Genomic DNA, 24465 nt, shown 5'->3' with positions numbered 1-24465 from the left:
TTTGAAATTAGCTATAATTTTCTATATAGATTTCCTCAACTTATAAAAATTCACATTCTGAGCTTACCTACTTAGAAATAATAAGCCCCTTATAAAAGATTATCTTAGTTCTGAGGATTTTTGTTTCGTTTTTATTTTGAGACAGGAGTTCTCTGTGTTCCTGGAACTCTCTATGTACACCAGACTGGCCCTCAATATGCAGAGATCAGCCTGTCTCTGCCTCTTGAGTGCTGGGATTAAAGGTGTGCAAACCACAGGCTGGCAATTTTGAAGATTTAAAATTTCATCAAGCCGGGCATGGTGGTTCACATCTCTGTGATTCTAGCACTTGGGCAGGTGGAGGAACACCTTAAGGTCACTGACTACAGGACATGAGACCCTGTCTCAAGAAAAAAAACAAAACAAGTAACTATTTGAAAGTAAGAAGCAACAATGTAGTTTTAAAGCATAAATAACAGTAAGTCTTTCCCAATAATTATTCCACAACCTAAAAGGGAATAACAAATTGGTAAAGAACTCACTGCAATCCAGAAGGTTACACCCCACTCAATTTTCAGCATTTTGGACTCTGAGTACCCCTACACTGCCAAATGTCTAGTTAGTAATTTCAAAGGTTTTACAATAGTACTGAGTTTGAAGTTGCCATAAATTAACCTTATTGGGTGCTCCACTTTAGAGCAGTACAATGTTCTACATAGGTCATTTTTATTATGCTTCCCCCCACACCCCATCCCCGTGGTTAAGCTACACATAAAACTCTAATGTAACCAAGGACTTTGATTTTCTCCACTTCCTCACTGCAACTCAATACTGTAACTCTGAATTTAAATTTCCTGCACAGGTACCCTACCTTAATCTTTAGCTGTAACTTTATGGTTTTTTTCCTCATACTCATAAAAACTACAAACACTAAATAGAGGTTCCATTCCTAGGTAAGACTTTCACCCCAAGCCCATAAACTTCTGCCTCGTTTTCATCTTTCAAAAGAGAGCTGAAGGAAAACACTGCGTGTTAAAAATACAACGCGAAGCCGGGCGGTGGTGGCGCACGCCTTTAATCCCAGCACTCGGGAGGCAGAGGCAGGCGGATCTCTGTGAGTTCGAGACCAGCCTGGTCTACAAGAGCTAGTTCCAGGATAGGCTTCAAAGCTACAGAGAAACCCTGTCTCAAAAAACCAAAAAAAAAAAAAAAAAAAAAATACAACGCGACAGGGGAGGAGAGAGAAACACCAGTGAGAAGTACGCTGGGACTGGAGTGACCCCAGGTCGGCCTGAGTCTCCGCCAGAAAAGGCCAGGTAACATTTACTCTTCTTGTGTAAGTTTCTTTGTCTCGCAGCCTACCAATGAAGCCTCTTGCACATTTTTGTACTACTGTATTTCTCAGTAGTTACAATACTTCTCAATGGGATCCCTTGCTCAGCCCGTGAATTCTCTTTAAAGAGGTTGCTGACGATCTACTGTTCAATTCCAAGACTACAAACCTCCCACTGCAGAGGACAAACCTAAGACCAAAACAGAAATGAATTCTCCGAAGGCTCTTGGACCTTCCTCACAGTCTCTGAACCGATATCTAAGTTACCAGTAACAATGACCCACAAAAGTACTGACTAAACGGGGAAGAGGAAGTATCAGAACAATATCCAAAGAGCACCAAAAACCCAACAGTCGCCTCTAGCATCCCAGTTTCCCACCCCCACTTCCTACTTCCACCGAGGACTCATCGATTCCCGCCCGGGAGGTGGCAAACGCTTCACGAAGGCAGCAGGCTCTGACCAGTCGGGGACGGGTGCTTTCACTGCGTGGTGGAAGGAGGCTAGCCAAGGGCTGGGCAAAGAATGGGAAGCTGAGTGTTATGGGGGAGGGGGGATTTAGGGCGCCAGGGCTAATCCCATCCGGGGCCGGCGGGTGGAAGGGGCAGCGGGCGAGCCTCCCGCAAGGCGAAGCGAGCCGGTGCGCGAAGCTTTCGGGTCGCGAGCAGGGGAGGACGCTGACTGCCCCGCCGGGGGCGGGTGGCGGGCCGCACAAGGGAGGCGACTCCGGTAGGGCGACTGTTTGGGGTGCGAGAGCTGGCCTTCCGCGCCGCCCGAGACCCCTCCGAGCTCACACCTCAAACCTGCTCTTGGTCACTCCGTTCACGTCCCTCCTCATGGGGCCAGCGGGTGCGGCCCGGGCAGGGCGCTGCAGCGTGCGGAGTGCAAAGACAGGGGCCAGGGCAGGCCCGGGAGTTCCGGGAGCGGGAGGCGGCGGCGGCGGTAACGCGAGGCCCGCCCGACGGACGCGGAGGACAGACCGCTCGAGTCCCGCGGGGCCTCCACCACCGCCCGCGGCGTCCGCGGCCGCGACGACTGCCAGTCGCTAGCTCGGTTCTCTCCAAAGCCTCAACTTCAACCCAAAACAAAAACACTCCCCACCTGCCAGCAACGCCGCTCCTCATTGGGCAGAGCCGCCCGGGCCTCGGAACGCCGGGGGAGGGGAGGAGCGCTCGGCGGCGGCGGCGGCGCGAGCCCACCCCTCCCCCACCGGGCGCAGCCCCGGACGGTGAGCCCGCGAGCAGCAGGAGCGTGGGGCGGCCGGGCGCGAGCCCACCAGGACGAGGAGAGGCAGGGAAGTGCCCGAGTGTGCGTGCGTGCAGGGGGGCTGTGGGGCGGGTGCGAGTGCGCGCGTGCTCGCGGACCGGCGTGGAGAGCAAAGCAGGGACGGACCATCACCGGAACCCTCTCCGCCGCTCCGAAGACTCACCGGCACGCACCGACCCACGCGGAACCTGAGCCCTCAGCTTAGTGTCCCCAGCCCTAGTCTAGTCACTTCCCCGGCGGCCTGAGTTGGCACCCACATCTTCATGGCCCCCCCAACTCCCGCCCTCTATCACTCACTGTCGCCTTGAACCCAAAGTGCAGCAGGCGGTCCCTGCTCGGAGCCATTTTCCTCCTTTTTCTAGACGCCTCTGGGTTGGGGTAGTGCTGCTGCCGCCGCCGCCGCGGGTGCTCCTGCCGCCGCCTCCCCCGCCCCGGTGAATTGCATTCCGGGGTGCTGCGGGGAGGCCTGGGGGGCCGCTGCGGGGCGGCTGTCTCTCAGTGCCTGGCTGCCCAAGGCATGAGCTGGTGGCGCTAAGAGGCGGACCTAGCGCCCAGCTCTGCCCAGGGACTGGTAGCGAGGCTTTACCTCGGGGTCAGGGGGTGCAACGCCCCAGCACTGCACCCATTCCTTGGGCCGGGGGAGGGGCGCACACCGGTGGGGAGGGGGCAGGCTAGGCACTAGGGCCTGTGGCATCCCCGCCCCTCCGGCCGGTGGCGCCCAATGGGCTGTAGTGGCTGCTTGCCCTCCAATCAGGGCGCTGGTTGGTGAGAGCCTCAACCTGACGCCATTTCGGCGGGAGAAACAAGCATGTAGGAGCGAGTAGGCGGCGGCGTCTGCCCACAGGAAACTAGGATTTTCATTGGACTAGGCTCCTAATATAGAAGCTTGTCCGTGTCATCCTATTATTAATGTAAACTCCAGCCTTCAAGATTCCTAAACCTATGACCTATTGTCCATGAATTAGGAAACAATCTAGAGTGAGTTGCCCCTTCAAAGAGAAACAAATTACACAATGTACCAATCCTGAAGTATTAAAAACCATCATAAATTGCGCCCGTGCTCGATGAGGTCACAATACTGCTTTTAATTGTATACTCAAAGCAGTTATGAGTTTATCTCATACTATTTTTCTAATTAGAATCAGATCAAGATGAAAATTTACAAGTGACAAATGCTGTGAACCTTTAAAAAAAACTTTTTAGCTTGCTTACCTTAAAGCACTTTTTTTTTTTTTAAAGCACTTTTTTTTTTTTGAAACAGGGTTTATGTAGTTGCTCCAGTTTTTCTGGAATTCGATAGATCCACATGCCTCTGACTCCCCAGTTCAGGCATTTAAAGTGTGTATCACCACGCCTGGCCAAACTTTCTTTTTTCCCCTAAAGAGGACTTCCTAAACAAACTCGCTTCAAAAAATTCAGTTCTTGGGCCCACAAAAACCTAGGTCCACGTTATATTGTCTTTGAATCCTACATACTTTTAAAGCATTTCCTTTTCTTCAGCCAATGGAAAAAAAAGAGCAAAATTTAGAAGCATCCCAGCAATAATTACTGGTGAATTTATAACAACTGCAATTCAGGAAAAAGTGAGAAAAACTGACACATAGATGAATCAAATATAGGAAAAGAAAAATAAAACCCTGTCTCTTAGGTCTACCAACTGTGCATTCCTTTGGCCCATTTAGAACACTGGTTTTTAATTAATTTGGATTTTTTAAGATGCTTACCAAATGAAAATATTCAAACGGTAAGATTTTTATAGTGATGATTCATCCCTGTAATCCCACTACTCAGGAGGCCAAGGCAGTAAGGACTACTAGTTCTAAATCATACTATGCTACATAGCAAGTTCTTGGTCGACACTGTCTCAAAGAGACAAATCTCAGAACAACAAAAGGCCATCTCCCCATCTCTTGGAAAGTGAGGGAAGGAGGATAGAGTTCAAGGTCTGCCTAGGCTACATAAAACCTAGTCTCAGAAAACAACAGAGGTCAGCCTGGTCTACATAGTGACCCATTTTAAAAAACAAATAAATAAAACCTCCAGAGACCTATTATTTTTATCAAACAAATTTATTTGTATGTAAAGCAACAGTTTTTTGTGATGTTTTAGAGGGGGGAAATCCCAGAATCTGTTCACTTTCAAAAAATGAAAAACAAAACAAAATATTTACAGAACAGCCATACATACAGAAATCAAATCAGAACTAAAGACCCTTCCCACTGCTCCTGATGGACATTTCTAAACTCAGAATTTAAAGCTCTGCTCTATCACTGAGCTTGTTTCCCAGCCTAGTTTCTAAGATAACACTTCCTGCCCTCCAAAAGTTAACTCAAGACAAATAATAATTGGGGGCAGGGCTGAAGAGGAAAATAAAATACAAAATGAGATTACCCAGGGATTGTGAATGTTTCCTACACTGACATCTGCTGTGACTCAACTTTGGATACTATGTGACTCACCGGCTCCTCTGAAAATTCATGATATTGCTGTTCTAGATTTTCAGACCTTGGCCTGACAAAAGGAAAATCCCATTCAAGAGTTATTAACCTCAAGCTGGCTTTGGCAATTATGTAAGGTCCCCTTCCTCATTTTGGAAACACTTCAAGATACACTGAATTTGAATCTGAAAAATTCTTGTACATCAGAGCAGACTTTGTCCAAAGATTCTTAACATGAAGCCAGAAGACAGAAGAATCAGGTCAAATTAAAAAATACAAGAAGTCCAGCAGCAGCAAACAGGTAGATGTTGACTTCATGTCCATGCCGTCTTTTGAAACAGGAGACTGAGCACACCTGGATGGGAGGGAGGTGTTTCAGGCTTGGTTTATTCTGCCTCTTCTCCTCCACCCTGTGGAGAAATGCAGTGCTCCCTGGTTCCCAGGCAGGGTGAAGCAGTTTAGCCCCGGCTCCCTGTTAAGCAAGTTCAGATGCTGGGTCATTGAGTGGGGTGTGCCCATCGACATTTCAGGGGCTTATCCTTCATCCAGATCCTAACTCGGGATTCTTTGATCTGGGATGAAGACAGAAAGAGAGAAAAAGCTTCCCAGTTTACTGATTTTGGTATTTGTTGGCTCTGCTTGGGGGGACTGAGCCCCTTATAACTATGCAGTACATTTCCCCATGGATCATTCCCACCCAGAACAAACTTTAACACCATGTAACTTTAACTTTCCTGCAGAAGCTAAGAGGAGAGGATTCAGAACCAGGTGACGGACTTCTGAGAAATCCAACCTGGTTGTATATCTGAGATACTGCCACTGCACCAGCACCACAAGATAAAGCACTCCAGTGTCACCTTGCCCGTGTCCTTGTTAGTGTCACTCAAGACAATGAACTCTGATAGGGTAACAGGTAACTTTTCTTGCTCCATTTTACAAAGTTTTGTTTCCTATTTATTGCCTTGGGACACAGAAATGGCAGAGTTGTTGAGAACCGATGACCAGAAAAGGGAGAACGCCAAAGGAAATGAGAAAGAGTCAGGAAAGAAAGTCACAGTAGATTTTCCGAGTATATGCTAACTCCAACCTGCAGAGTGTTGGATATAGAAATCGTCCGCATCTGATGAAGTCACTCCACTTATAACATACACAAATATGAATCACCTGGCTTTTTTTCTTTTTGTAATCCAGAAGAGTTGTGCTGGGGATTATGCCCCATCCCGCTGATAAAGATTCTGAACGGAATCATCAGGAATGGCACAGTGCAGGTGGCAAAATCAAAGTAAGGCCGCGGATTTTTGAGAGGACCCTCCAAATACTGAGAACTTCTGTTGCACTCAAAACGGTCTCCTGGATTTCTATATTTATGAGAAGGGTTTCATTTGATGTCCCTCAGAATCCAGACTCAGACCTGTTTCTCCAAAAAGGTCCAATTGTGTGCTACACAGTAGCAAGGTTTATCTTCATGCTCACTTAGCATTCCAGGCCCGTTACTTCAAGTGAGCTTGAAATTGTTTTAAGTGAACTATGGCTGCATTTTTTAAAACTGTTTATCTCGGGGAGCAGACAGTAGAGTGACTTAAGTCTGAACTCTTCCTCTTCGTGATGAAGAGAAACAAAGTCCAGCTCTTAGGAATGGCATCAGCTCTCCTGCAAGCAAAATGCTGGGATGTAGACTTTTGGCACATTGTGGAACTAGGAGAACTATTAGTTCTGTAATGGTTTTCATACTTTAGGGTTTAGAATCTGAAAACCCTTATACCCCCCAAAAGCCACCCTTCCTTTTTTAACAAAAAAAGATAAATCTTTTAACTGCATAGGGAGGTAACTTCTATTATTCCTATGTCTGAACCCTGTGAAAAACCTCTAAAGATAATAGTTTTGGTTTTTCTATTTAACTCCAAAAACAGGCTCTGATTAACCTGTGTGGGCTTGATGCTGCAGCATCAGCAAAAGCTGCAAGCTCCCCCACCACCAAACAAACCTTGCCCTTCCTGCCTATCATTCTGAACCATAACCTTCATAGATTTAAGAACAAACATTGCATAAAAACAAACATTAAGGATTAAAATATTACAAATAAATAGCTAAAATAATTTTCCCTCCCCCAATCACTCCTAAGAAACAGACACCAAACATTGCTTTAAGTGTCCAAAACTGCCAAAGTCCTTCCCTTGCCCATGCTTCAAATGGACAACTACCAAAGGTGAACAACCTTCATGCAAATGCATCAAGGAATGTATTGCTTTTTCATTTTTCTGCCCAGCCCTTCAAATACATGCACTAAAATGAGTTTAAAGCATGTCCTGAAAATGGAAAAAGGGAGAAAAAATATATATGAATATTTCCCACAATAGTGTTCCCTCCCTTCCCTCTCTATACCCTTTCCCGCCCATCCCTATCTTAAACAAGTATTTTTTTTTTTTAACATTTCTTTCTGGCAAAGAAATATGACTTGGTGAATAACCAGCCCCGTGGTCCCTTTAGTAGGGTTTAGATATACTTTTTTATAGATGTGCCCAGCGTGGTGTAGAGGCCATGCCCATTAGGAATCTCAAGCACAGATCAGGCCTACCTGACTCACCCCTTGTGTTGCTTTACATGTAAATTATCATTAGTTTCTTCTCTGGACTTATCTGTTTAGAAAATAAGGTTCTTAATTGCCAATCAGGGCCACATCCATAAGATCATCATCTTCCTCCCCAATCATAAAGTCAGGGCTGAGCCTTGAAGGCCTGTCTGCAGCTAAGATTGGGTTATTTGTCATAGACAATGTCTGATCTGAAGAAATGGGTGATTTAGACCAATTCTCTGGCTTGATGCTGTGAGATTTTTTCTTGTCTCTGTCTTTGTCGCGGTCTCTGTCTTTGACTTTCTTCTTTTCCTTTTTGTGCTTCTTGTGCTTCTCTGTGCTGTATTCTGGAAGTGGCCGGACCCCATCGTCGGAGCCCGGACTGTTCTGGTAGGACTTCTCCGCTATGGAGGAGCCCGACTCGCTCTCACTGTCCACACCCTGGGGTGTGTACGCTGGCGACCTACTGTGGCTGGGAGAACCACGCTCGTGCTTTGGAGTGGACCCACTGATCAATGGAGAACCATAGTTTTTTGAAGAGGCTATCTGTGGCCTCAGCCCTTCTCCACTACTTTCTCCTGGTTTCTGTAGAGTCACTTTGGCTTTAATGCTAGGGGAGCCTCCATCATGTTTGCTGATGATAATTTTTGCCACACCCGTGCTCCCCACATTTTTTGACTCTGAGGTCTTCTTAGAAGAATCCACTGAGCCTCCAGAAGTAGAAACCTTTGATTTGTCTTTATCGCTTTTTTCACGTTTGCTCTGGAATTCCCCTCCTGCCATGTTATGTTTAGAGGACATGGGATGGTTAGAATTTGTGCTTACTCCCATCTGACTCTCCATTGGATCCTCACCCCCAGGCCCACTGGTGACAACCCCATGCTTCAGCTTATCTATAACAGCTGTCAAGGAAGGCTTCTTATTCCTACTGGGAGATTTTCCTTTGGAACTCCCATGCTGATTCTGAGAGGATGACATGGAAGAACCACTTGAGGAAAACGAGGAGGAAGATGGTGTACAAGAATTAGATGCTGGGGGAGTTTTCTGAGACACTGAGCCTGAGGATCCTGACCCCGAAGATGACTTCGTGCCAGAACTTGAACTAGTTCCTGACATATGAGAACCACCAGAACCTGAACTGATAGGGGACTTGGCTTTAGAGGATGGGGGAGTCCCAGGAACAGGCTTCATTGGAGAGGCAAGCTTATCTGATCCTCCAGGAGGCCTTGAATGAGAAGGGGATATGTTTGGTTTACTTATAGAAGGATTCATAAGTGATGATGGCTTGCCTTGAGGTTTCATCTTGGTACTGCTAGACCCACTGCTCAGACCATGTTTGGTAATGGGAGACGAGCCTGGCTTTCCCCCAGTCTGAGATGAATTTTTTGACTGGCTGGATCCAGAGGACCCCTGGCTAGAATACATACTGCCACTTAGCTTGGAACTTGATGAGCCTTCCGACTTACTGCTTTTCATCTTGCCTGAGGTGGAAGCAGAAGACGAGGAAGAGGAGGAGGAAGAATGACTATGGTGGCTTTTACTGCCAGAGGAAGACACAGAACCACTGCTGGTGTACTGACTGTGAGAGGAAGGCTTGCCCACCATCACTGTCCCCTTAGGAATCTGAATAGTGATTTTGGGGATGGGTGGGGTAGCAACACCTGGGGGAGTCTGAGACCTTCCTGAACTGCCTGGAGATTTGGATCCACCTGTACTAGTGGGTGGGGTAAAAGGTCTATTAGAAGAACTGTGAGATGGAGACTTGCCCTCAGTGTCTGCTTTCTTCCGCTTTGGAGGCTTATCTTTGCTCTTTCCATCATTGGAAGGAGTTCGGCTGCGCTTGCCTGGTTTGCTGTCTAACCCAGGGCCCGATACACTGCCAGCACCAGTGCCATTACCTTCCTTTACCCTCTTTTGAGGTTTTTCTTTCCCTAATTCTCCTGTGGTCATTAAAGGACTCTGACTACCACTGTGGTGTTCCATAAGATCTGCAGAACCCAAAGCCTTACCAGCTACTGATATAATACTGAAGTCAACTGTGTCAGCTTGGCTACTGCTCTTAAATTTTGTCTCCCCATTATCACCCCCAAGTATTGGCATCCCCAAAGTATTTAGTGCCTGAGATGCAAATCCTTTGAAATCATCATTATCCCCACTCTGACTACTTTCATCAAAATATTCTTCTCCAAAACCACTTTGGCTTTGGCTGTTCAACAAATCAGGATTGAAATCTACTCCATCAGGGAAAAAATGATTGGTAGGAGAATCACTACTGGGGCTTGCAGCTGCATCAGCAATAAGGTCAGCTGGATCAGTGTACGGATTTTCATTATTATTAGTTTGAAAGACATCAGAGTCAAAGAGGGCACTCTGGGAATGCCCAGAACTTGAAGAATCTCGAACAGGGGTGCCAATGGGTGGGCAATCATCACTAGTGCTGGGAAGCTTTGAGGCTTCTTCTGCAATGTCTGAAAGGATATCAGTTACATCTGGGCCAATGCTGTCTGAACTGGATAGTCGGACCATCCTTTGAATACTGGGCTGGGGGTGAGGCACTGGTTGGGGGTAAGTTGTAGGGGGAGTACTACACTGGCTTGGAGCTGGAGTGATATGTGGTGTGTCCAGCGCGTCAGCCGTCATGCTGACGTCAAACATTGGGTTCTGGGAGTCGACATCCATTGAAAAGAGCTCTCTCTGAAACTCGTCTTCAGTCTGGTGCTTGGATTTGTCAGGTGGTACTCTTGATGACTTCTTCTTCTTGGTCTTGTTGCTCCCCGAGCACATTTCCATCCGGGGTGATCCGGAAGAGGAGTTCTGCCTTTCTAAAGGGCTGCTTCCATAAAGGGTTGAGAAATCTTGGGCAGGGTTATCTTTAAGAAGGTTCATGAGCATCGGGTGGTTCTTGGTGTTGCCGGCCATCGAAGAGACAGGTGGCGGCGTGTGATGAGGAGGGGTCGGACTCGAGCCAATGGTAGACCCCCCGTTCCCTGTGATTTGCAACAAACTGGTAAGAATTGGGTTCTGAGACACCTTGCTGAAGTCCTCCCCATGGCCCACCGACTCATGCCGATCTCTGATGCTCATGCTCATGTTAAACAAGGTGGTAATGGGACCCCCCGGAAAGGTGTTGGTTGGTGTGGTGGTACCACTCATTGGGTTGTTGCCTGTGGCCATGCCATACCCTGGGCTGCTAGCCGGGGGCAGGTTCTTTTTCACCATGTCTTCAACTGTCTCTGCAATGAGGGACAGTGCTGGGGTGTCAGCCTGTATGGTTTCAGCCTTCCTCCGAATAGCCCTCATCGTCACAGGGATGGACATACATCTGTAAGATAGGAAGAAAGAAAATGAGGTAGCACTGTATTCATTAGCTGATGTATAAAACCTAACATTTATTGGAAACAAAGAGCTGTACTTTTGCCCGAGATTTAGTTAAGCCTCACGAGGTTTTAGTTAGCAATTTTCAGATAAGTAATCTGTAAGACAAGAGTACTTTTACCAAATTCTAAAGCTTTGCATATATTAATTCTAAAAAGAACTGTGATTCAGTAAGCAATTATTACCTGCTTATGAAACACACACTAAAACACTAAACTAAAGAAAGCTAGTCCTCAGGCATGGATAGGACAAGAACTGTGAGTTCAAAGCCAGTGTGAACTACAACAGCCAGAAACCCTGCTTCAAAAGTAAAAAAGTATGGAGAAACAAGGGAAGGAACTGTAATGATAATGAAACTTACTAAGAAAATACCTTCCTTTTGGGGGCTTCGCATGGCCACAGGTGATACAGCAAAAGGACTTGTGACAAGTATTAATGCTGCTGTGCACTACTGCCTACTTTTAACTCCCAGGTAAATCTACACTATGCACATACTTTGGAAAAAATTTTGCTTTAGTATGCATGTCAGCAAATTCTGTCCTAAGCTAAACAACCTGTAAGTATTCTGCCTTAAAGACACTAATTTTTTGATATTTTTGCCAAATATATGTAAAATGAAGAGCAGTGCTCCAATTAAATTTAATGGGAAGCTATTAAAATGTGTTTTGAGGCATGGGGGTGTGACTCAGTTGTTACAGTGCCTGCCTGCCATGCACACGGCCCTGGCCGTCCTCCACGGCACAAAATAAAACCAAATGAAAGCACCCAGCAAGTTGAAATAGAATGACCAGAAGTTCAAGGTCATCCTTTGTCACATTATCAAGGCCTGCTTGGAATACAGAGGCCCTGTCTCAAAACTGAAATGAACAACATCTATTTTTAAAAATAGGCTGTCAGCCCTCTACTTTAGAAAGTATTAAAAAATTACATATTAATGTTTCCAGGAAGCTGGCTTAAATATTACTTGCCACGCATTGCCATTTAAAATGCTATATCTCTTAAAATGTAATAAAATAAGTTAAAGAAAAAAAATCTTTAGGCCAGCCATAGTGAGACCTGCCCTTTCAATCAGCACTCCAAGCAGAGGCAGGCCAAGCTCTGAATTCAAGGCCCACCTTTCCTAAATAGCAAGTTGTAAGTTGTTTGTCCGCAATAATGAGAACCTGTCTTAAAAAAGAAAGAAAAGAAAACATGCATCTTTTTCCAGCTCTCTCTCTCTCTCCTGAAAAGTACTTTAGGGGCTGGAGAGATGGCTCAGCGGTTAAGAGCATTGCCTGCTCTTCCATAGGTCCTGAGTTCAATTCCCGGCAACCACATGGTGGCTCACAACCATCTGCAATGAGGTCTGGCGCCCTCTTCTGGCCTGCAGGCAGACACACAGACAGAATATTGTATACATAATAAGTAAATAAATATTTTTTTAAAAGTATTTTAATAACAAGGCTTGAAATTACTAGCCTTGGGATGGAGAGGTGGCTCAGCAGGTTAAGAGGCTGCTCTTCCAGAGGTCCTGAGTTCAATTCCCAGAAACCACATGGTGGCTCACAACCATTTATAATGAGATCTGGCACCCTCTTCTGGCCTACAGGCATACATGCAGACAGAATACTGTATACGTGATAAATAAATCAATCTTTTTTTAATATTTATTTATTTATTTATTGATTACATATATTCTGTTTTGCGTGTATGCCTGCAGGCCAGAAGAGGGCACCAGACCTCATTACAGATGGTTGTGAGCCACCATGTGGTTGCTGGGAATTGAACTCAGGACCTTTGGAAGAGCAGGCAATGCTCTTAACTGCTGAGCCATCTCTCCAGCCCTAAATAAATCAATCTTAAAAAAAAAAAATTACCAGCCTCACCCCTATTGCTTTCACAATAACAAAATTCACATTTTTTTTAAAACCAAAAATATAGTGAATTCAAATAAATGGCAATGTTTTTCTTTCAATTTTTTAAATTCATGTTAAAAATAAAAGCATATAGCATGGCACACACCTTTAATCCTAGCACTCTGGAGACAGAGATAGGCAGATCTCTGAGTTCTAGGTCAGTCAGGGCTACACAGGGGAAACCTTGTCTTGAAAAACAACATAAATAAAAAAAGCATACACACACACAATTTGGACAAAGGGTCACCACTACCTTTGAACAACTTTGGCAATGAAGTCATCTGTGCAGATGAGTGCATCTGACAGCCCCTTGTAGAGTTTACAGCTCACATGTGTTGAGTCCTGCACATCCATTACCACTGAAAGACAAATTGTACAGATACTTGTGATACATTCAGCTTCTCCCTTTCAAGAAAAGATACACCCCAAGAAAGATGTTTCCACCTAACAACTCACCACACACAAGGGAGTCATTCACAGGGTGCTGAAAAGATACACTGAATTGAGACTCTGAGAGGGGACATACTTCAAACTGCAGGAGCCCAGGAGAGTCTGGAAAAAAAAAAAAAACCAAGGAAAAACATAATAACCATATTTAAGACATGAAATGAACAAATAATTATCTTTCTATAGACAGTGAAACAGCCAGCTGACCACCAGGCTTACACATGGCACAAATACATACAAGGCAAGCAAAACATTCCTGCATATAAAATAAAACATAAAAAAAATTACGAAGCATACTGTCTTGAGAGTTAATTAAGAAACCAAAAATGGGTAGTGTGACCCAGCCACAGAAGAAGCAAGATGTGACTGCATCGCTGAAAAAGAAATGTGGAAGATGTGGCACTTTCAACCAAGAGAGGAGTCCAGTGCTGTAGGCGGGACTGGAGACAGCGGTGAGAGCAGTGTGGGCTATGCTGCCCAGCTCAGGTGCTTTCAGAGAACAATAGTGGCAACTAGGCTAGAGACCATTCTTTCCATATTTTGGGTAAGAATGTAGCTGCTTTTGGCACTTATCCTGGTCTACATGAGCTGGTTCCAGGACAGGCTCCAAAGCTAAAGAGAAACCCTGTCTCGAAAAACCAAAAACAAAACAAAACAAAACAAAAAAACAAAAAAAAACAAAAAAAAAAAAAAAAACAAACAAACCAGGGTTTCTTAGTGTAGATCAGAGATTCTCTTGCCTCTGCCTCCCAAAGACTGGAATTAAAGGAATGCACCACTATGCCAGGCATTCTGGTTCTTAAGCCAAACATCTAGTGGCCTAGGCCCAAATCCTAATACATACATCACATACACATACAGTTTTTTTTCCTGCTTCTCATTTTTACATGGGAATGGTAGTACATACCCATAAGCCCAGCACCTGAGACTTGGAGGTAGGAGAATCAGGAGTTTAAGAGCAGCTTCCACTGCATACTCAGTTTAAGCTTGTCGAGGTACGTAAGACCCTACCTCTAAACAAAATTTCTAAAGCACTTCTAGATTTACATTCCCTATTTCTTGTTGCCTACAACTCCCACTGATACATACCTAACACTAGATAACTATCACTAGAATGTTACATGACCAAAGTAAAAAATAGAGTAGACAAAATTTATATGAACGCTTCAAATGTTAGAAAAACAGCCCTTCAGAATCCAGACAGAAAAAGGAGGGGTCATTGGTCTTAGCAATTTAGAGTTATACCTAGATTTTCCAAAGAACAGGGTGGGGTGAAATGGTATCGTAATGACTAGATCCAGCACTTTTTTTTTCTTTAAATAAACCCTTTTGCATTAACTTTCTGTGTCTTTAAGTGAGTTTATCTCATGTGCATGGTATGGATTTTCCTGTCTTTTTGTTTTTTAATTTATTTATTAGGTATACAATGTTCCTTGTGCAGGTATACCCCCATGCCAGAAGAGGGCACCAGATGGTTGTGAGCCACTACATGGTTGCTGGGAACTCAGGACCTCTGGAAGAGCAGCCAGTGCTCTTAACCTCTGAGCCATCTCTCCAGCCCCTAGATCCAGCACTTTTAACAACCTAAACTTTAGTAACAAGAAACCATCTATCAAACTGCAGCAAGATAGGAAGTACAGACACAATGCCTAGGTTATGTTTCTGTTTTCGAAAAGTGGACAGGAATGGTCATGCAGACATTAATATTAACATAGGAGAAGCTGAAACAGGAGGATCCCCTCAATTTCAAGGCTAGCCTAGGAAACATAGTGAATTCAAGTTCAACCTGGACTATAAAATGAGCCTCTTTCTCAAAAATAAAAAGCAAAAGAACCAAGTGTATGCCTTTAGTCCCAGCACTCAGGAGGCAGAGGCAGGCAGATCTCTGTGAGTTTGAGGCTAGCCTGGTCTACAGAGCTAGTTCCAGGAATGCTCCAAAGCTACAAAGAAACCCTGTCTAGGGGCTGGAGAGATGGCTTGGAGGTTAAGAGCATTGCCTGCTCTTCCAAAGGTCCTGAGTTCAATTCCCAGCAACTACATGGTGGCTCACAACCATCTGTAATGGGGTCTGGTGCCCTCTTCTGGCCTGCAGGCATACACAAAGACAGAATATTGTATACATAATAAATAATTTAAAAAAAAAAAAAAAAGAAACCCTGTCTATAAAAACAAAACAAAACAAAACAAACAAAAAAAAGTCATGGCCATGGGCTACCAAAATCAAGCAGCAATGGAGAAGTCAACATCAATCTTCCTAAGTATAGCAAAAGGAAAGAGAGTACCTTCTTTTAAAACAGTTCTTTTGACACAGCTTCCAATTAGGGTGTTATAGGCCACTTGGTGTCTGATCATATTCAGGATAAGAGGAACTCTGCCAGGGTGCTGAAAGGTGATTTTGCTAACCAGTGTTCCCTGCAAGCTTTGGCCATCTGGAAGAGGGGCATCCTTATTGAGGAAATAGCAGTGCTGCTGACCTGGGAGAGCCTAGGCAAAAAAGACCATAAATCAATGATATTTACTTACACTGTACTTAACCACAAACTATTCTGAAAGAAGAAGAATACAAAAGGAAGGGGCACACCAAAGCATGGGAAGTAATGACTTTCACAAACACACACACAGAGACACACACCTCTCAGTACCTGATATTATGAATACCAACTAGTTATTCAATTAGCTAAAAGATATCTGTCTATTAATGTACTATTAAGGCAGATTCCTAACAAAACATACACCTCAGAAACTTAATTAGTAGTTCCTAAAGAGTTACAAAACTGTAGTTTAAATAAAACATCCTATATAGTTTTAATGTAGCTCGAATTGTTGTATAAAGGAGCTTCTCTGTTGTATAAACTAAACTCTAAACATTCATATGAAATTCAAGACCAGAAAGGTTTGGGGTGTTTTATATTTCATGCATCTCAGCATTTTGTTCTCCATTCACATTTAGAAGATCTTTCACATTCTAAATCCACAGTGCTTAAATGGGCTAGGGCCAAAGAGATGGCTCAGCATTTAAGAGCACTTGCTGCTCTTTCAGAGAATTTGGGTTCTGTTCCCAGCACCCTCCACATGACAGCTCACAACAGTCTATATAACTCCAAATCCAGGGGAATCTGACACCCTCTTCTGGCCTTTCTGGGTACACAAATGTGATACACTTATATACATGTAGGTAAAACAGTCACAGACATAAAAATAGAGTTTCTCTTCATATTCCTGGCTGTTCTAGAACTAGCTCTGTAGACCAGGCTGGCCAAACTCACAGAGATCTGCTTGCCTCTGCATTCCAAATGCTGTGATTGAAAGTCTGTGCTACCATGCCCTCAAGAAAAAATTCTTAAGATCTTTAACCTCTTGTAAGTTCAAGTTAGCATGAAAAGATTTTCAACTCTGAGAGTATCTTTTATTTTATTTTATTTTATTTTATTGAGATAAGGTCTTGCTATATAGCTCATGTTGTCCTCTAGGTCAAGGCAATCCTTAAGCCTGTGACTCGCAAATGCCATTAAGTCCTGCCTTTTTTTGTAGATATTCTCAGTGTGCCTATAGACATAGCAGTCTAGAGATTGCTTTAAGATCAGCCTGTTAAGTTCAATGCCAGCCTGGGCTACATGAGATCCTGTCTAGAAAAAAGAGGAAGGGGGACAGGAAAGAATGCTCCTTGGTTAACAACCACTTGCTGTTCTTCCAGGACCCAGGTTGGTTCACATTCCCTGTAACTTCAGTTCAGGTAATCTTAAGGCACCAGACACACATATGCTGCACATACATACATGAAGGCAAAACACCAACACACATAAAATTCAAGAAATATATTTATATATAAGTATATATAAAGTAAATAAAAATATATAAGTGTGTATATATACATGTGTGTGTACAAATAAGTGTATATACACACACACAGAAAAGTACATGGTTGTTTCTTAACTTCAAAGCTCATTCTCTTTTGCTTTATTATGTTTAAGATGACTTTTTTTGCCCAACTAAAGATGATCAAGCCATCAGAAAACAGTTATCAGACCTCACTAATGCTATGAAGTACCAACAATGTTCTAGACCCACTGTGCCTACTTACAGCATAAAACCGCATGTTGTGATTCAAGGGTACGGGGTCTGGATCCTTTGACAGCTCAAATTGAGTGATGAGCTCATAGAGGGGCATGTAAGTCGGCGGGGTCTCAAATAATGGGATTCCTGGAAATACAAGGATTGATTATAATGATCAATCACATTAAGATAAAATTAGCGACAGCTCTATTTTCCATTTATGGTTTTCCTATTTATTCAACTATATATTCAACAAATCCCTATTAGTATCTAAAACCTAATGTCTGTACTCATAAATACTTCCTCGAGGCCTAAAGGACTGCAAATTATTTAAGATGATCTGAAGTTTCCCATTTACATTTATAACTAACTAGTAAATTTTATTTTAATAGGTAAAAGCTACTTTTATTACAGTTTGGTAAACATTCTTTTAAAAAAAATAGAGCTTACCTGTGCAGTTCTGCAGTTTCTGAACAAATGCTTTAGATACTGGGATTGGCTGAGGAAATTTCAAGAAGAAACAGGCAGGAAGATCAACACTGTTGGCACTAGTGACTGAGGAGAAAGAAGGGGTCCTGCAAAAAAAAAAAGAATATTTTCCATTTTGAAAACTCTGAACACCTTTCCTTAGACATGTATATATTACACAGACCCATATAACATCAAGCAAAAGTTCACTTTTGTGCTTTCCTACCCATAATTTAAAAATAAATTATCTTTTGTAAAGATTTATTTGTTTGTTTGTTTGTTTGTTTATTATGTATACAATATTCTGTCTGCATGTATGCCTGCAGGCCAGAAGAGGGCACCAGACCTCATTACAGATGGTTGTGAGCCACCATGTGGTTGCTGGGAATTGAACTCAGGACCTTTGGAAGAAGAGGTTGAACCATCTCTCCAGCCCCAAAAATAAATTATCTTGTTAAGTAGGAAATATTTAATGAAGGATTTATAAAAGGGTTTAGGGTCTAATTTAGTGTAATAGTATGTGCTCCTCATTTGTAGCCCTGATTTCAACACCAATACCAAAACCCAGAAACAAAATCTGTTTAATTTTCTTAAGACAGATAATATGGTCTAAAGCTAGGTGGTGGTGCAAGCCTTTAATCCCAGCACTGAGGAGGCAGAGGCAGGCAGATCTCTGTGAATTTGAGCCCAGCCAGGTCTACAGAGCAAGTTCCATGACAAGCTTCAAAGTTACACAGAAAAACCTTGTCTCAAACAAAAAAGAGCCGGGCGGTGGTGGCACATACCTTTAATCCCAGCACAAGGGAGGCAGAGGTAGGCGGATCTCTGTGAGTTCAAGGATCTACAAGGACTAGGTTCCGGACAGACTCCAAAGCAACACAGAAAAACCCTGTCTGGAAAAAACAAAAACAAACAAACAAACAAACAAAAAACCCTAGGGGCTGGTGAGGTGGCACAGAAGTTAGAAGCACTGGTTGCTCTTCCAGAGGTCCTGAATTCAACTCCCAGCAATTACATGGTGGCTCACAACTATCTGTAATGAGATCTGGTGCTCTCTTCTCACATGGAAGTATAAATGCAGGAATAATACTGTATACATAAATAAATAAATCTTTAAGAAAAAAATGTGATCTATAGGAAATGATGACATAGCTCAGAACATGCCTTTAATCCCAGCACTTAGGAGGCAGAGACAGGCATATCTCTGAGTTCAAGGCCTGCCTGGTCTTCATAGTGAGTTCCAGGACAGCCAGGACTATCACAGAAAAACCTTTTCTCAAAAAACAAAACGAGGGGCTATAGCGATGGCTCAGAGGTTAAGAGCACTGACTGCTCTTCCGGAGGTCCTGAGTTCAATTCCCAGCAACCACACCGTGGCTCACAATCATCTGTAATGAGATCTGGTGCCCTCTTCTGGCCTGCAGCCATGCTGTATACATAATAAATAAATAAATATTTTTTTAAAAAATTAAAGAGTGCTCACTTCAGCAGCACGTGTACTAAAACTGCAACAACACAGAGAAGATTAGCATGACCCCTGTGCAAGGACGACACGCAAATTCATGAACCATTACATATTTTTAAAAAGAAAAAAAAAATAAAGAAAAATATTAACTATAACAAATGTGTAAAGTATGTGTCCTATGAGAGGTCAAATAGTAACATTCAAATAAGATGACTATAGAGGAAGGCAAATCTAGAAAATCAAGTAAGAGAAAAAAAACAAAGTATTTCATACTTAGCTTGATGCTGAAAAAAATGGACTTCACTGCTTCAAAATCTAATACAACTTACCATTTGTTGTCAACTGGATGTGACCCCATAATTAATGGGGCAATTGGGAGTTTGTACATAGTAGAGGTTCCTTCAATTGTCACTGATGCATTCATGCCCAAAGACCGAGGAACTAGGAATATAAAAAGCATAAATATTTTCTTCCTCATAATATAGATTACAAGGATAACAACACTAAAAGAAACAAAAACTACAAACGGGAATGATGGTTCCAGCTCTGTAAACACAGCATTCGAGGGAAGGAAGAAGAAAAATGTTGTGTTGAGGCCCTGCCTGAACAACAACCCACTCTCAAAAATAGAACAAAGCACAATAAAAAGAAAAAAAGCCAGACATCATTAGAGGCTACAGAGTGAGTTTGAAGTCAGTGTGAGGAGCAAGACTTTATTTTTCAAAAGAAACACAACAACAAAATGCAAACAATCAAACAAAAAATCCTGCACTAGGAGTCACAATCAGATACTCTAATTGCCACAAAACTTAAAAAAATGCTACAAGCTACCTTTCCACAGCCAATCAGTATTTCTTTCTATTAATGATTAAAACACTATAGCCCAAGGGGAGGGGGGAATCTTAAAGAGCACATTATCTATACTTATTTTTACTCACAACTTCCCAATGTATTTAAATGTGTTTTTAATTATTATAATTACAGAACAGAGTCAATGATTGAACTTATAATGAGGTCAAATAAAGTACTGGGCTATTTCTTGCTCTTTTGCTATATTAGTCCAAACACAAGCCAGGTGTGGTGGTATACATCCAGAAGGTCAACATCAATTACATAACAAGTCTGAAGCCAATTGACCCCACCCCTCCCAGTTGTGACTACATGACATCCTTAAAATGTCAAAAGCAAAAAGTTAAAATACAAAGTGCCATTCATTACTGCACTTTTAGTCACATTTATTTATTTGATCAATTTTGGTATTTATTTATTTGATCACTCCATAGCTTAGGTTGGCCTTCAACTCAGGTTCCCCTGCCTAATCCTCTTCAGTACTAGGATTTAGACATGTCCCAAACCCAACCTTCTCCTATAATGTAGTAAGAAAAACTGGTTACTTTAAGTCAGTTATTTATATTCCATCATGAACTCATTTACACCTTAAACTTATATGCATGCATACATATATATGTGTATGTATATATGTGTATGTATATATGGGTGTTAAGGTATACAAATACATACACATGTATATATGTGAGGTGTATATATGATGTATGTTTGTGTTGTATTTGGAACATATTGTAAGGACAGCAAATTCATTAGGAAATATCAAATAATGAATTACAGGGATGGAGACTGGGCATTTGAATTTTACAAGTATTTTTAACACATTGAAGAAAGGTAAACATGGTGGTGTACGCCTATAATCCCAGCACTTAAGAAGTAGAGGTCATCCTGAACTATACAGCCAGTTGAGGTCACCCTGTCACACATCCAACTGTGTAGTTTACACATACAACCTCAGTTCTTGGAAGGCTGAAGTGGTACGTATGATCACTAGCCTGTAGTGCTACATAGTAGATTCCAGAACAGCCTAGGTTACATAAGGAAAAACAAATGCTTACCATTCTTTTCATGCAAAATGATAGGAGATGCAGTCTTATCATCCAGCAGGTCAGAAGGAGAGGCATAGTATTTCATGTTCATTAAATGGCCTATCATAAATGAATCTTATTATTTACAGCATTTTTATTAATAAATTATACTTTTAAAAAAGCATTCATACCTGTTGTGGTGTTGCTCACCTATAATCTAGGCACTTGGAAGGGAGAACAAGAAGCTAAGGAGTCTTGGCTATATGAACCCCTATCTCAAACTAACAAGAAAAGGCTGGGGATAGCTCAATGCTAGAGTGTTTACCTACAATATGAAAGACACTGGGTCCAATTAAATACTTCTCCTAAAACTCCTAATTAAATATATACACTAATGCTGAGCGTGATAGCTCACACTAGACTAAGATTATAGAAGAAATGCCACAAATCCAATGCCATATATAATAAGTTCAAGACCCACTTGCAAGACAGTGAGACCCTAATTCAACCTAAAAAGCTGGGTAAAAATGTAATTTAGTTGATAGAGTATTTGCCTAGCATATTTGTCAAGGGTTTGGGCCCCGGAATTGCATAGAACTCAGAATCTATGGAGAGGGGTCTGGAGAGATGGCTCAGAGGTTAAGAGCACTGCCTGCTCTTCCAAAGGTCCTGAGTTCAATTCCCAGCAACCACATGGTGGCTCACAACCATCTGTAATGGGGTCTGGTGCCCTCTTCTGGCCTTCAGACAAACACAGACAGAATATTGTATATATAATAAATAAATAAATATTTTTTAAAAAAAGAATCTATGGAGAGATGTCTCAAAAGATAGGAACACTTGCTAATCTCCCAGAGGACACAGGTTTAACTTGCAGCATCCACATGGTGGCTCACAGCCATTGTAATTTGAGTTGTAAGGGATCCAAGTTTTCTTCTGGATTCTATAAGCACAGCATGCAGACATTTGCACAAGCAAAATACCCTTGTACATTAAAAAAAAAAAAAAGTAGAGCTGGGCAGTTGTGGTGCATGCCTTTAGTCCCAGCACTTGGGAGGCAAAAGACAGTTGGCTAGCCTGGTCTACAGAGCAAGTTCCAGCATAGCCAAGGCTAGACAAAGAAGTCCTGTCACAAGAAAACAGACATAAAATACATTTCTATGAGCCTATATGTAAAAAACTATTCCACAGGAGCAGTAGATAGTTCAGCACGTAAGGACATTTGCCACTAAGTCTGACAATCTGCGTTCCCAGAAACCTACATGGCAGAAGGACAGAATTGACTCCCATTAACTGTCCTTTGACCTCAACATATTTAATAGAACACCCACACACACACACACACACCCACACACACACACACAGAGAGAGAGAGAGGGAGGGAGGGAGGGAGGGAGGGAGAGAGAGAGAGAGAGAGAGAATATGTAATAAAATAAAATAGAGCTGCAAAGATGTGAAAAGTCATATTCTAAACCAGCTCATGAAATATGTCAGTAGATTTAGATTACTGATTCTGGGAACAATATATTTCACCCAATTAAAAAAAGGGAGAGGGCAAGTATTAACATTTTAGAAGTCATTACAAGTCACTGGCAATTGTCTCCTTTAGCTTATGTCTTCACAAGCTCCAGGTAAAATTAAAAGTAATATCTCCTCAGGACTGAGCAGATAGTTTAGTGGGGCAATTCCTGGCTTAGCAAGCACCAAAAAAGAACAACAAAATGGTAATGAGGGTGCTAGAGAGATGGCTCAGTGCCATGCTAGCAGGAGCACCTAGTTTGGGGTCTCAGTACTCATGTAAAAAGCCAAGCATGGCAACATGCACATGTGTAATCCCAGCACTGGTGCTTACTGGCTGCTGGCCTAGGTCCAGGATCCCCGAGAAACCCTGTCTCAAGGGAATAAGGCAGAGTGGTAGAATAGGACCTCTCCCCTCTGGTCTCCACACAAACATGGACACCACATTCACATACGTACATATTAAAACAAAACAATGACCCTTAAACTAAATCTAGACATTTTCAAAATAATCAAGATAAGATAACGTACCCCCACTCCGTGGAGTGAGATAGCCAACACTTCCATGAAGGATCTTATCCAATGGAGTAGCATTAGTTGCCTTCCTACAAGACAAATGATCTACGTTTGACTGAATTTAGTACCTGGCAGTTTCAGAACAATCTGATATTGAGTTAAGCTCACAAAAGTTTTATAATACTATCGAAATGACAGAACACATGAGAAATGCATTTCACCTCCAAAAAAAGGGTCTATTTTCAAGTAAACATCAATATGTAACACAGTAAAAAGTAAACTAAGTCATGTATGTATATTTCCGTAAGTCCATAGCTTGAGAGCATTATACTGGTGTATCCCATTTCAGCCAGCCTGGACATCCTAGTGACACTCCATCTCAAATTAATGAATAAAAAACAAATAGACTACTATTTATCAGATAATGAACCCAAGTTTGAAAATATTTCAGATAGAGTCTATGGAATAAGAATCAACAACTTAGAGAAATTAATACTCAGAAAATGGAAGGCAATCATTGGGGAAGCAACAGCAAAAGGCAAGTATGTATAATATAGGTGTAATACAGACAAATGCTACATAGTTATATGAAAAGCTATGTAATCAGATATATCCAAAGCACACCCATGTAAAAACTAAGACCTTAAAAATCCTCTGGATGAGAAACTAAGAGTCATATAGAATGGCCTAAGCAGCCAGTCTTACCAGTACATAATTGCCATTTTAGAAAGGTCTTGTTCTAAGGATTGGAGAGCCAAATACATTTTAGTCTTCAGTTTGCTAGAGAGTAGATGAGAAAATGAGTTAAACACTTGAAAAACAAACACATACAAGCACTGATACAGGCCAGGCAGATCTCTCTAAGGTCAGGCTAGCCTGGTCTACAGAGCAAGTTTCAGTCTAGCCAAGGTTATAGAGTCAAACCCTATCTCAAAACAACAATAATAAAAGCAAAAAGTACCTAAAGCGTTGGAGCCAACTCACAGGCTTTACTCTTAAAAATGGTTAAAAGGCACAAAGCCAGGTGTGGTTTGCACACCTTTAATCCCAGCACTCAGGAGGCAGAGGCAGGCAGATTTCCGTGAATTTGAGGCCAGCTTGGTCTACATAGTGAGTTCTAGTACATCTAGAGTTATACAGTGAGATCCTGTTTCAAAAAGCCAAGCCAATAAATAAATGAATGGATGAATGTTAACAGAGCTGGACATACTTGTCTCAGCACTTGAGATAGAGAAAGGAGAAACTGAGGAACTCAAGGGCATCCTCAG

General features: G+C 42.5%; 2 protein-coding genes, 1 long non-coding RNA gene and 1 other non-coding gene across 9 annotated transcripts in view; 2 read left to right on the top strand and 2 right to left on the bottom strand.

The window, feature by feature from the left end:
- Positions 1-3230, bottom strand: part of Fbxl20 (F-box and leucine rich repeat protein 20) — a 69628-nt gene extending 66398 nt beyond the window's left edge. Inside the window, exon 1 of one of the 2 annotated variants that reach the window (XM_038326626.2) lies at positions 2874-3230. In XM_038326626.2, coding sequence (XP_038182554.1) covers positions 2874-2921 — 48 coding nt within the window. In that variant the 5' untranslated portion in view covers positions 2922-3230. Of the gene's footprint in view, positions 1-2106; positions 2372-2873 lie in introns of those variants that run through there. The other variant, XM_038326627.2, reaches the window with a different exon arrangement.
- Positions 2540-9851, top strand: LOC119812180. The gene is made up of 3 exons (XR_005285051.1): positions 2540-5315; positions 5755-5927; positions 7941-9851. It is a non-coding gene; the product is annotated as an uncharacterized LOC119812180 (long non-coding RNA).
- Med1 (mediator complex subunit 1) overlaps positions 4627-24465 on the bottom strand; it is a 39378-nt gene continuing 19539 nt past the window's right edge. For 3 of the 5 annotated variants that reach the window (XM_038326619.1, XM_038326621.1, XM_038326620.1), the window contains exons 8-17: positions 23903-23977; positions 23213-23286; positions 21194-21283; positions 19619-19730; positions 17807-17931; positions 17385-17503; positions 15586-15787; positions 13313-13408; positions 13110-13215; positions 4627-10908 (exon numbers count right to left, since the gene is read on the bottom strand). In XM_038326619.1, coding sequence (XP_038182547.1) covers positions 7671-10908; positions 13110-13215; positions 13313-13408; positions 15586-15787; positions 17385-17503; positions 17807-17931; positions 19619-19730; positions 21194-21283; positions 23213-23286; positions 23903-23977 — 4237 coding nt within the window. In that variant the 3' untranslated portion in view covers positions 4627-7670. The remainder of the gene's footprint in view (positions 10909-13109; positions 13216-13312; positions 13409-15585; positions 15788-17384; positions 17504-17806; positions 17932-19618; positions 19731-21193; positions 21284-23212; positions 23287-23902; positions 23978-24465) is intronic. The other 2 variants (XM_038326625.1, XM_038326624.1) reach the window with 2 other exon arrangements.
- Positions 19300-19406, top strand: LOC119813768. Its single transcript, XR_005285228.1, has one exon. It is a non-coding gene; the product is annotated as a U6 spliceosomal RNA (small nuclear RNA).

This window comes from Arvicola amphibius, chromosome 4 (genome assembly GCF_903992535.2).
Source record: "Arvicola amphibius chromosome 4, mArvAmp1.2, whole genome shotgun sequence".
In the NCBI taxonomy this organism is placed as follows: domain Eukaryota; kingdom Metazoa; phylum Chordata; class Mammalia; order Rodentia; family Cricetidae; genus Arvicola; species Arvicola amphibius.
Note: the sequence above shows the minus strand (reverse complement) of the source record. Positions and strands in the feature narration are given on the sequence as shown.